At 42.1% G+C, this 13,218-nt stretch overlaps 1 protein-coding gene across 1 annotated transcript in view; it reads right to left on the reverse strand.

The window, feature by feature from the left end:
• Nucleotides 1-4,828, reverse strand: part of LOC139381575 (cytohesin-1-like) — a 45,603-nt gene extending 40,775 nt beyond the window's left edge. The window contains exon 1 of the mRNA XM_071125217.1: nucleotides 4,614-4,828. Coding sequence (XP_070981318.1) covers nucleotides 4,614-4,695 — 82 coding nt within the window. The 5' untranslated portion in view covers nucleotides 4,696-4,828. The remainder of the gene's footprint in view (nucleotides 1-4,613) is intronic.
• Between the last annotated feature and the right edge of the window lie 8,390 nt (nucleotides 4,829-13,218).

Genomic DNA, 13,218 nt, shown 5'->3' on the forward strand with positions numbered 1-13,218 from the left:
GCTGTGCAAAGTTGCTGGATATTGTTCGGAATTGGAACACACAGTCGTACATGTTGATCCAGACCATCCCAAACATGCTCAATGGGTGACATGTCTGGTTGAGAATGCAGGCCATGGAAGAACTGAGAATTTTCAGCTTCCAGAAATTGTGTATAGATCCTTGAGACCTTACTCCGTGCATTATCATGCTGAGACATGAGGGGATTGCAGAGGGTGAATGGCACCACAATGGCCCTCAGGATCTCGTCATGGCATTCAAATTGCCATCGATAAAATACAATTGTGTTCGTTGTCCGTAGCTTATGCCTGCCCATACCATAACCCCACCGCCACTACGGGGCACTCTGTATACCATAACCCCACCGCCACTACGGGGCACTTTGTTCACAATGTTGACATCAGCAAACCACTCGCCCACATGACTCCATACACGTGGTCTGCGGTTGTGAGGCCAGTTGGATGTACTGCCAAATTCTCTAAAACAACATTGGAGGTGGCTTATGGTAGAGAAATTGACATTAAATTCTCTGGTAACAGCTCTGGTGGATATTCCTGCAGTCAGTATGCCAATTGCACACTCTCTCAAAACTTGAGACATCTGTGGCATTGTGTTCTGTGACAAAACGGCACATTTTAGAGTGACCTTTGATTGTCCCCAGCACAATAAAAGGCCAATGATCATGCTGTTTATTCATCTTCTTGATATATCACACCTGTCAGGAGAATGTATTATCTTGGCAATGGAGAAATGCTCATTAACAGGGATGTAAACAAATTTGTGCACAAAAATTTAGAAATAAGCTTTTTGTGCTTATTGACATTTTCAGGCATATTTTATTTCAGCTCATGAAACATGGGACCAACAATTTTAGATTTTAGATATATATATATAACTGCAAAACCTACCCTAAAATCTATAGTAAAAAAAGCTAAAATACTGTAGTCCCAATCTAGTTCTCTACACATCAAGTAGCAGGGACATATGCCATTTACTGTATGTTTCAGCCCAATAGTAGCCCAGCAACGAACAAGCTACCGTTGGTTCCTGGAGCAACAACATTCTCATCTGGTTGTACTCTGGAGTCAACGGGATATAAGCACAGCAGGCATGCACAGGCTTTAAGTCATTCTCATATCGACGTAATCTGTAGAAAGAAAAATACAGGATGTAAAATTACAACAGCAGTGATAAAAGTGTTATACTAGTTTAGAATTACACATTGGTGTTTGGGTGTGGCCTTAAAGTAGTGAATCAATTATGGCGTGCTAGCCCCCTGTATATACTGTCCGCTACTGCTAGCCGATGGCCTAGCTTAGCATGCTAGCCCATTGTATATACTGGTCTATTGTGTGCTACTATCCACAGCCTGAGGCCTGCTAGCTCGCCACTGTCGCCTATACTAGCCACCCGGTACCCTAGCCATGGCTCTAAAGTGTGACCAAATTTTTGCCCCCATGACCAGTACTTTTGTTTTGGCAGCACCGTGCGGCTAAAAAAATTGTCCAATAAAAAACATAACAAGTCAAAAGCACATCAAGTGCGGGGACAAGTGCATTGGGGCAGGGGCTGGAGTAGCTCTCCAAAACTCTAGGTTGCATTCTGCCTTTCCCTACAGTTTTCAGTGGTTAGTTTCGCCCACGACTAGCTCATGTGAACTACACTCCCGACACTGTGGTTTAACATTTAGAAAGGTCATCGCTTGCAATACGGCTTTCGAAACATATGGCCCTTAACTTTCACCAGGGATAAATAATTATTCAAATAAAAAAGACACACTTGCTGTAGCAGTTGTGCACAGATCCATACAGCTATGCGTGCCTCCAACCAATGAAACTTCACTTCCGATACACTTATAATTACGCAGAATTGTTCGGAGCACGCTAGATAGCTAATTAGCACAGAAGGTTGCCTCTTGACTAACGTCTGTTTCCCGTAAACAAGTGCTGTAACACTAACCTTAACCCTATAAAAGGTGTGTATTAATTTAACCTTTTAACGTGTTAATATTCAACAACAAAACTCCATCACACAGAAGACGCCTTCTTCCAATGACTCTTATGTGTAATATAATAGCAATGAGAGTCATGATCAGTAGCCAAGGCTGGAGCAACATCAATATGTCTACTACCAGGTAGCCAGCCGTATTTGACAGGCAACAGGTGGCAGCCCAAGTCGGTCAACAGGCGGAGCTAACTGAGCTGGAGATTAAATTTAACACTGTTTATTGCATTGCCAAAGAGGCTGTAACCAAATTCAGACCCAAGTTACTCACCCAGAAAATAATGGATTATAAATCAACCCGACATATGGAAATGAGGTGTCCTTCGCAAACATTATTGGCACAATTGAAGACACTATCTGGGAAAAGGATTAGTGCCATCCGGGATCCTTGGGATACTCCTACCCTAAACCCTAACCCTAAAAGCAAGTTGATGTATTAGCTAAATTCTAGATCAAAGAAATTGATTAGTTATTGTGAGAGGAGACTAAACATTTATTACATTATCCAAGTGTCAGTTAATAGTCAGCATGTTGCCTTGTTACAACATTAACATTATTAGTTACATCGTTTTTTATTATTATTTTCATTATCTGTTACCTGTACTTTTAAATGCATAAAGATTTTGTCGCCTAAACTTTATAAATATATTTGCTGTTGCACGTTTGAATACAATTAATGTTCAGTTTTGTATGTTACATTCTACATTAAGAAAGAATGATAGAACAGTCATTTGCAGTAAAAAAAAAAAAAATAATAATAATAATAAATTATTGTGCTCCTAAATTTTGTCTGATGCTCCTTACTTTTCAACGTTAGAAGCACCAGTGCTACCAAATAAAAAAGTTTATTTAGAGCCTTGACTCTAGCCAACTGTTAATTGATATACTGTATACTGTGCCAACACTGTTAGCCCAGCACTACTAATGCTACTTGTTGCCTATATTGTTTATATTGAGTGCTACGTTTAGTCTGCGAAACCTGTGATGCCATTATCCACAATGTAGGCCCTATGCCATACTCTTGTTAGCATACATTGCTGTTACCCTGATATTACACATTTAATACATGCTGTCTGGTGCTGTCGGGCACCAGATTTCTATATCATATGGTTAGCTTATAGATGATATTTGAAATACCTATGCAGGCTTTGTAAGGCTTGGCAAGCATCTGCAATGTTATCGGGCAGGAACGCGGCCATTATGTAGAACAAACATATTAAATACATATTTGTATTACTTTAATCTCTTTACTAGTACTTTAAAACAATGCTAGCCTTTTTCACTTTTGATGTGATCATTATTTTGGTTCCAGGCACCCTTTCATTTGCAAGAGTGTAAGAGTCGAGTGTGTTCTCTCCCTTTATTACCGTGCTATGATACAGTACATACAAAAGAAAGAGAGAAAATAGTTCCCAGTTGTTTTCAGTAACATATCACATTAAGTATATTTATATAGAGTAATGCTTACCTGCCATACTCGGTTGAAAATCTGAAAATATCTTGTGTAAGCTCCTAGTCAGCGAAAGATTTACTGTAAAAAAAAATCCTTTCATTTTTACAGTAAATTACTGGCAGCACAGTAGGCAGTAGGTTACTCTACATTTAAAGTAAATTACTGGCAGCACAGAAGCCAGTAAATTACTGTAGATTTACAGGACCTTTACTGTAACACAAATTGCCTGCATATTCCTGGAACACCTGATTACAGTAACATGCTGTATTTCTAGAATTTACAGTGCATTACTGGATGCACAGTGGTAAGTAAACTGTTGCAGATTTACAGTGCAGGTAGCTAGTGTCAACGACAGGCAATACAGTACAGTACATTAGGTATTTCAATACTTTCAATACCTATTTTGTCATTTGTATTTCACTAGCCTGAACTACAATTCATGTAGCCTATTTTCGAACAGTTTAATTACAGTAGAATACATGTTTTTGGTATTTTCTAATACAAATATATACCTGCAAGTAGCCTGCTTAACTACAACATTCACGATAACAGTAACACAATCTTTTTACTTGCTATATTCTTGTTTACCTTAGTTTAATACACTGACTGTAAATCGCTCTGGATAACAGAGTCTGCTAAATGACCAAAATGTAAATGTAATAAAAATGTAATTACATATTCACTGTTAGCAATTGCTCACAGTAAATATGTAATTATATAGTCTGTGTTTTAAATCACTTGCACTTGAGAAGAGAAACCGATAAACAGGATGGAAGTAGAGAGGGACTTGGCAGCTTTGTGCTTGAATTAGAACTTTATTTACAGAGTTTGGCTTTGAAGAAAGAAATGACAGAGCGGGAAAGAGAGAGAGGTAGTGGGAGAGAGAGGGGGGAAAAGCGAGACAAAAATAAAGATAAAGACTCATCTCACACTCAGACACACTTTCTCTCTCTCTCTTGAAATGTGTTGATTTATTTGACAATTTAAAAACACAATTCAACTACACATCTGAAAACAATGTATTTAAAATCATTGCGGATAACAGACGAAAGTTGATAAACTTATTTCCATTGTGGTCCTCTTGTTTTGGCCGGCAGGAAATAAGTTGTTCAGCTTTTCTGTGTTATCCTTGATCATCAGAGGTGAGGGATGACTTACCTTGAGTTGCTGCAGGTCTTGCTGTTGGACAAAGAAAAGTCTGGAAACTGGAGGCACACAGCTCACTAACCGTCCCCATCATAGCACTGTGTGTGTGTTTGTGTGGCCTGTGTGAGTTGAACTAGGTGTTGAAGCTAAGAGCCCCAATGTTCTTAGCGTCTCTCCTCTTTTTGCTGTCCTCTCTCTTCTTCTGTCTGTCTGTCCCTCCAAGCAGCCCCCCCTCCACACATAAGTTTAGAATCACAAAAGTGAAGCATCCTCTCTAGGTTCAGCTTTCCAGACTCCAGTGCTCTCTCCCCTCCTCTGCCACACACTAACTGACTACAATTAGTACGTTCTCTTTTTCTCTCACTCCCCTCTCTCTCTCTCCTCTTCAATCTCATTCGTTCACTTGACCTCTATATTTTTCAAGGTGCTGCTTACACACACTCTCTCCAGCACCCTCTCTCTCTAGCAGTTGCTGAGATATTCTTAGAGCTGATGACATATTAGACACACACACATGCAGACGCGTGCGTGCGCACACACACACACACGTGCGCACACACACACACACACACACACACACACACACACACACACACACACACACACGCCTGCTGCTCCACTCATACAGACTCATAAACACACCTCCTGTTTCACATCCACCCACACACACATCAGAATCCCCCACTCAGACCTGCTAGGCATCCAAGTCACACTATAGGTACTGCACACACACACACACACACACACACACACACACACACACACACACACACACACACACACACACACACACACACACACACACACACACACACACACACACACACACACACACACACACACACACACTGGCTATATACAGCACTTACAATCATATATGTACCAGTGCCGTTTAAGATGAGTGAGGACAAAAAAAAATCTCATGAGCATGGCCTTATTTCTATTACAGCATGTTGGATGACTCTCATTCATATTCAATGTACCCAGTTCAATGTAACAGCAATAGGTTTAGGCTACTACATGATACTCAAATTTCCCTATACCCATCACGAGGTTGCTACAACCTAGCCTATGAATGAAAGTTTACAATGTAGGTGCACACAGGTCGAGAGACAAATTTGAGGTGACAGACAGTGACACATTAACAGACAGTAACATTCAATACCGCCTTGCACACTCTTGCCTGCATCTAGCAAGTGTTTCTATTGGACAAATCCAGGTATGTTTATCCCTGTTTTGTTCCGTTTGCTTCAATTTAAGAAACATTTTCAATAGAATCGGAATGAATACACCCCTGATCACATTTAAACACAGTTCACTTTCATAGCAGCCATGTTGTATTCCTTCTCGCATCTATGCGCTCTCCTCTCACCTCATCCCTTCGCTTGTGGACATCAATGCATAACACATCAGCAGTATGTGACCAGGCGAAAACACCTTTCCAAGCCAAACCGCTACACACAGGCTACATCATTGTCATTATATTAGCTAAAGTAACATCATAGTCAGCATAGATAATAGAACCAACGTGTTAGTAAACCTGCCACAATCATGCAGTAACATTAGTGGACAGACAGTAAGCAGTTACACCAGCTGGCCCCGGTGGCAATAAATTAAACTTAGCAAAAAAAGAAACGTCCCTTTTTCAGGACCCTGTCGTAAAAATCCAAACAAATTCACAGATCTTCATTGTAAAGGGTTTAAACACTGTTTCCCATGCTTGTTCAAAGAACCATTAACAATTAATGAACATGCACCTGTGGAACGGTCGTTAAGACACTAACAGCTTACAGACTGTAGGCAATTATGTTATGAAACTAAAGAGGCCTTTCTACTGACTGAAAAACACAAAAAGAAAGATGCCCAGGGTCCCTGCTCATCTGCGTGAACGTGCCTTAGGCATGCTGCAAGGAGGCATGAGGACCGCAGATGTGGCCAGGGCAATAAATTGCAATGTCTGTACTGTGAAACGCCTAAGACAGAGCTTCAGGGAGACAGGAAGGACAGCTGATCGTTCTCACAGTGGCAGACCACATGTAACAACACCTGCACAGGATCGGTACATTCGAACATCACACCTGCGGGACAGGTAAAGGAGAGCAATAACAACTGCCCGAGTTACACCAGGAATGCACAATCCCTCCATCAGTGCTCAGACTGTCCACAATAGGCTGAGAGAGGCTGGACTGAGGGCTTGTAGGCCTGTTGTAAGGCAGATCCTCACCAGACATCACAGGCAACAACGTCACCTATGGGCACAAACCCACCATCGCTGGACCAGACAGGACAGGCAAAAAGTGCTCTTCACTGACGAGTCACGGTTTTGTCTCACCAGGGGTGATGTTCGGATTTGTGTTTATCATAGAAGGAATTAACATTAACACCGAGGCCTGTACTCCGGAGCAGGATTGATTTGAAGGTGGAGGGTCCGTCATGGTCTGGGGCTGTGCGTTACAGGGAAGCCATCCTCCTCCCTCATGTGGTACCCTTCCTGCAGGCTCATCCTGACATGACCCTCCAGCATGACAATGCCACCAGCCATACTGCTTGTTCTGTGCGTGATTTCCTGCAAGACAGGAATGTCAGTGTTCTGCCATGGCCAGCGAAGAGCCCGGATCTCAATCACATTGAGCACGTCTGGGACCTGTTGGATCAGAGGGTGAGGGCTAGGGCCATTCCCCCCAGAAATGTTCAGGAACTTGCAGGTGCTTTGGTGGAAGAGTGGGGTAACATCTCACAGCAAGAACTGGCAAGAACTGGTGCAGTCCATGAGGAGGAGATGCACTGCAGTACTTAATGCATCTGGTGGCCACACCAGATACCGACTGTTACTTTTGATTTTGACCCCCGCTTTGTTCAGGGACACATTATTCCATTTCTGTTAGTCACGTGTCTGTGGAACTCGATCAGTTTATGTCTCAGTTGTTGAATCTTGTTATGTTCCTACAAATATTTACACATGTTAAGTTGGGGAAAATAAACACAGTTGAAAGTGAGAGGACGTTTCTTCTTTTGCTCTGTTTAGTAATACCAAAAGCTTACCTTGACTTGAAAGAGTTCCAGTGTTGTGTTGGAAAGTCATAGCCAGCTAGCTAACTTAGCATCCCTCTGTTTGAGCAGGGTGTTTCAGTAGGCTAAAGTAGCGAGCTGCATTTGCTAGCTAAGTAAGAGAAACTGAAAGTGAAAAAACATTACGTAATAACTCTCTTTATTTCTGTCTTGCTTCTCTTTCATTTTGGAAGAAATTAATTTGTTCAAAACTATTCAACTATTGTCTTTCTCTCTCTTTGAGTCAACTACTTACCACATTTTATACACTGCAGTGCTAGCTTGCTGTAGCTTATGCCTTCAGTACTAGATTATCTGATCCTTTGATTGGGTGGACAAAATGTCAGTTCATGCTGAAAGAGCTCTGATAGGCTGGAGCATGTCCTCCGGAAGTTGTCATAATTACTGTGTAAGTCTATGGAATGGGGTGAAAACAATGAACCTCCTAGGTTTTGTATTGAAGTCAATGTACGCAGAGGAGGATGGAAGATAGCTGTCCTCTGGCTACACCATGGTACTACCCTACAGACTGCTGTTGAGGTTACTGTAGGACCTTCTTTACAATATAGTGTTTTAATCAGTTATTTAGTGATATGGCTATATTTAGTATAGTTTTATTTAAAAAGGATAACCATTTTAATGAAATTCATTGACATGTATCATCAAGGATATGAGGCCAGAACACACACACACTCACAATTCTCTCCTTCTCTCTGTCTGTATGCCCAACACCCTTCTTTCCTTCCTTTCTTTCCTTTTATCGCTCTCTTGCTATCTCCTAGTAGCATTCCCACCAACAACACCCTTTATAATGGGTTCACTTTTTATTGGTGTACTGTCTTCTGCCCCCCCTCCTCTTTTTTGTATCATTCACTCTTTCTTTTCCCTTTGCTCAATCTTCTTTCACATATTCTCTTCTCTCCTCCTCTTCTCTCTGTTCTTCTTCTCTCCTTTCCCATTCAAATTATTTCTGAAATATCCAGTGTAGTTCCTCTGTGGCCGCCTTCAACCTGTCTCAACCACCTCCCTCCTCTACCCCAACCTTGACTGCCCCTGACCTCAAACAACTAGCACTCTCCTTGGCCCCTACAGGCCTAAGGCTCTAGGTTTCATCTCTAGAGTGCCAACTTCTGAAAATGAGTAGTTTGAGATAGAGGGAGAAAAGAAAGAGAAAGACACACACATACACACTTATGTATGGAGGACCTACTTGGAAAGGCCTCGATCTAATTTTCAAAGTAAATGTATTTTCTATCGCCAATCAAAAGCCTGAATTATTTTACTTTCAAGGACAAAGTGACGCTTCAACTAAGAACCAGTCATAATGTCTGAAGAATAGAGTCTGTGACTTTGTCTCCTTCCCAAGCCACACATACTGTATATACCACGCGCACACACGCAAAAACACACAACCATAGAGTCAGGCCGGTATTCAATCCAATCATACTTTGTTGGCTATGCACCTTTAAACGGCAATGCTTCCACATTCACGGAGAACACTCTCACGGTGCTGCATATGTCGTCTCAATCAGAAATGTCCCTTTAAAGAAGTCCTCCAGCAATTCTTCTTACTTTTACTGTTGAAAAGCGGAATCCCAAGTATAAATACAGGTAAGTACACACCAGAGGAGCCTGGTGGGAAGAGCTATAGGAGGACAGGCTCATTGTAATAACTGGAATAGAATCAATGGAAAGGAGTCCCACACACTTTTTCCATCTGTTAGGTGTGATTGGTACCATTCCTTTAATTCTATTCCAGCCATTACAATGAGCCGGTCCTCCTACAGCTCGGCCCACCAGCCTCCTCTAGTACACACACTAAAAGTGTAAAAAAAATACATTTTGAGAAAAAAGCTATTCCTCATTATGATTTTGAGCAAAATGCTCTTCCTCGCTGTGTGGTCACGTGGTTCGCGTAAGCCAGGCTATATCTAAAGAGCCCTGGTGGGAAATTGAACAGAACATTTTTAACTGTGTCAAAAGAACAAAGCACAGTTACCACTGGCCTGGTCCTGGTCACCTGTTTCAATTAGGTATCTCATTATCAAAAATGAGATAGAGATGTTTCTACTATAAAATGCAGTATGTGGTCCAGGGAGTGAACACAACCTCTCTCTCTCTTCCTCCCTCTCTCTAGCTCACCATCCATCCACCCCAAACACTTCTCACAAATGAATCAAATATGGTTGTCATGCCAACCAACACAGCCAAAAGGGAGAGGTGAGAGGAAGAGGAAGAAAAAATATAGAAAAGGCCAGACACAATGTGTTGCGTTTTTCTGTTCTTTGTCTAAAACGAGAGAAAGGTCAAATGTTTTCTCCTGCTAAAAGCAGTTGCACGCAGATGGTTGGGATTTGTGTCCGTGTGTCAGGGCCGGCATTATGGGCGGGGCATAGGGAGTCTGGCCCACCCTACCCGTACCTCCATGCCCCTCTAAATAAAATATTTAAATATTGAGCGTCTCGGGACGCGCACCAACAGAAAGATGAATCAATCTCAGATAAAGCATTTAGAGCGAGCGCAACAGCGCCCCTGTGTCTCCTTACGAGTAGACCATGTATCTGATGCTGTCTGTACAAATGGAGTATGGCACGTCATACTTTTTCTGGCCGAACAGCATCAGATGCATGGGCTAGATATAGTCAGACAGAGAGGCGCTGTTTCGCTCGCTAGTTCCAGCAGAGAAGAGGCGAAACGAGATGAGTCACTCTCGCCAAAATGTGTCCTGAATAAGCCCAATGTGTTTCTATGGGCATACTATGCCTGCATTCCCACCTTTGGGACAACGACACACATTGTTAAGGCGGAGACATGAGCATCTCGTCATTATATACACTGTTCAGATGCTGTCTTCCCCTAAAGTAAATTGATGTTTTGCCAAAATTATATTATTACTACTGTAAAATACTATACCAGAGAGCATGACTTAGCCACAGAGGATCATTAGCTTTTAAATATTTTTTTAAATAGCAGTGGATTGTTTCAAATCACAAGTGCATAGTCCTACGGGTCACGAGTGGCGCAGCAGTCTAAGGCACTGCTAGAGGCGGCACTACCGGCCGTGATTGGGAGTCCCATAGGGCGGCGCAAATTGGCCCAGGTTTGTCCTGGTTAGGGTTTGGCCGGGGTAGGCCATCATTGTAAATAAGAATTTGTTCTTAACTGACTTGCCTAATTAAATAAAGGTACAATAAAAATGCCTATTTGGGCAGCGTGCGTGGCAATAGGCCTAGATGGTTACTGAGTTGCGGCTGTCAGTGAAAAGCATCTATGTGTGAAGATAATGTGTCTTGAGTATATTTTAAAATGTTGAGACAAGAAGAAGGGGAGGGGTGTGTGGCAAATCTCCAGAATGTGCTCCGCTGTCTCCTGCCTTTGGTTTATTTCATAATCATCATTTGGGAGTTTTGTCAATGTTTTAATTGTCTTTTGTTTGGAGTGCTCCATGAGAGCAGTGATCATGTGTGTGGTTTTTCTGTCCTGATAACTTTGATGGAGTGTAACAGTACTCGTCTTGCGTTGTGTACAATCAGTCATCGACACGGAACTCCAACATGTAGCACCAGTCATGTAGCTTTATTCTGATAAGAACGACACAAAATTGCACGTCATGCAATGCACGTCTCACCATCCAACTCTGCACTCACGCACTGTACAAAATATATGAACCCCCCCACCAGACACAGTAAGTTGCTAGCTAATACTGGCGGGAATTCTCTACAACAAAATGCACAACAAATATTCTCCAAAAACTGCTGCATCTTATGTGTGATGTTCGAATAACATTTACAAACAATTTGATATAAATTGTACGTTTAAATCATCACTTGAGAGTATAAAAATCACTTTTGATGTACAGTGCTTTGCAACCAACAATTTACCGCTGGTTTGGTGCTTGTTCACTGGGACGATTCTAACTGGAACATCCCCCCTCGTAAGCAAGCTACGCAAACCAGCCAATAAGATGCCATGTTGAGTAGGTGAAGGCAAAACAAACTCAAACCAAAAACCCATTAGCTTAACAATAAAGTGGCAATAGGAATCACCAATATAACCCTGTTACAGGAGCATGCCGCCCAAACACACCAACCTGCTGAATTGATACAATGTTGCACTACACTAGAGAGAGCTCAAGTCAAGACAGATCAAATGGGAGGCAGACAGGCGGAGTAGAGACATTAATGCAATTGAAAGAACCTGCATTTTCATCAGGATACTTTCTACTGTTTTTATTTGTCGGCTTTAGGTATATGTGTTTTACTTAGTTAGTTGCATACACTGCATTGGCCTTGCAAAAGTATTAATCCGCCTTGGCATTTTTCCTATTTTGTTGCATTACAACCTGTAATTTAAATTCATTTTTATTCGGATTTCATGTAATGGACATACACAAAATAGTCCAAATTGGTGAAGTGAAATTTAAAAAATAACTTGTTTAAAAAAATTCTTAAAACGTAAAAGTTGTGTGTGCATATGTATTCACCCCCTTTGCTATGAAGCCCCTAAATAAGATCTGGCGCAACCAATTACTTTCAGAAGTCACATAATTAGTTAAATAAAGTCCACCTGTGTGCAATCTAAGTGTCACAAGATTTGTCACAGACAGACTTGCAGCTGTAATTGCTGCAAAAGGTGGCTCTACAAAGTATTGGCTTTGGGGGGTGAATAGTTAATCATAACAGACACGCAGATAGGTGGAAATGGTAGGATAAATTGTAAGCTTCCCCAAATTTGCCTATGGTCTTTATTATAATACCCATTAACAAAATGTGTGCATGTGCAAGCGTGTGCACACAGGAGGTCCCGTGAAAAAAACGGGTCCTCCTATAGAAATAAAATGCCCCACCAACTGAGAGGTGCCATCCTTTGTGTGTGTGCGTGTCTGTGGATTACCTGTGCATGTTTTACCTGTGTGCATTGTAGATGTGTGTTGCTGATCAAATCATACTATGGCTATACAGTTGGAAGTTGGAAGTTTACATACACTTAGGGTGGAGTCATTAAAACTAGTTTTTCTTTTTTTCTATTTTTTGTTGTTGTTGAATTTTACCCCTTTTCTCCCCAATTTTGTGGTATCCAATTGTTTAGTAGCTACTATCTTGTCTCATCGCTACAACTCCCGTACGGGCTCGGGAGAGACGAAGGTTGAAAGTCATGCGTCCTCCGATACACAACCCAATCAAGCCGCACTGCTTCTTAACACAGTGCTATCCAACCCGGAAGCCAGCCGCACCAATGTGTCGGAGGAAACACCGTGCACCTGGCAACCTTGGTTAGCGCACACTGCGCCCGGCCCGCCACAGGAGTCGCTGGTGCTTGATGAGACAAGGATTTCCTTACCGGCCAAACCCTCTCTAACCCGGACGACGCTAGGCCAATTGTGCGTCCCCCCACGGACCTCCCGGTCGCGGCCGGTTACGACAGAGCCTGGGCGCGAACCCAGAGTCTCTGGTGGCACAGCTGGCGCTGCAGTACAGCGCCCTTAACCACTGCACCACCCGGGAGGCTAAAACTCGTTTTTCAACCACTCCGCAAATTTCTTGTTAACATACCATAGTTTTGGCAAGTC

This window comes from Oncorhynchus clarkii, chromosome 23 (assembly GCF_045791955.1).
Source record: "Oncorhynchus clarkii lewisi isolate Uvic-CL-2024 chromosome 23, UVic_Ocla_1.0, whole genome shotgun sequence".
Taxonomy (NCBI): Eukaryota; Metazoa; Chordata; class Actinopteri; order Salmoniformes; family Salmonidae; genus Oncorhynchus; species Oncorhynchus clarkii.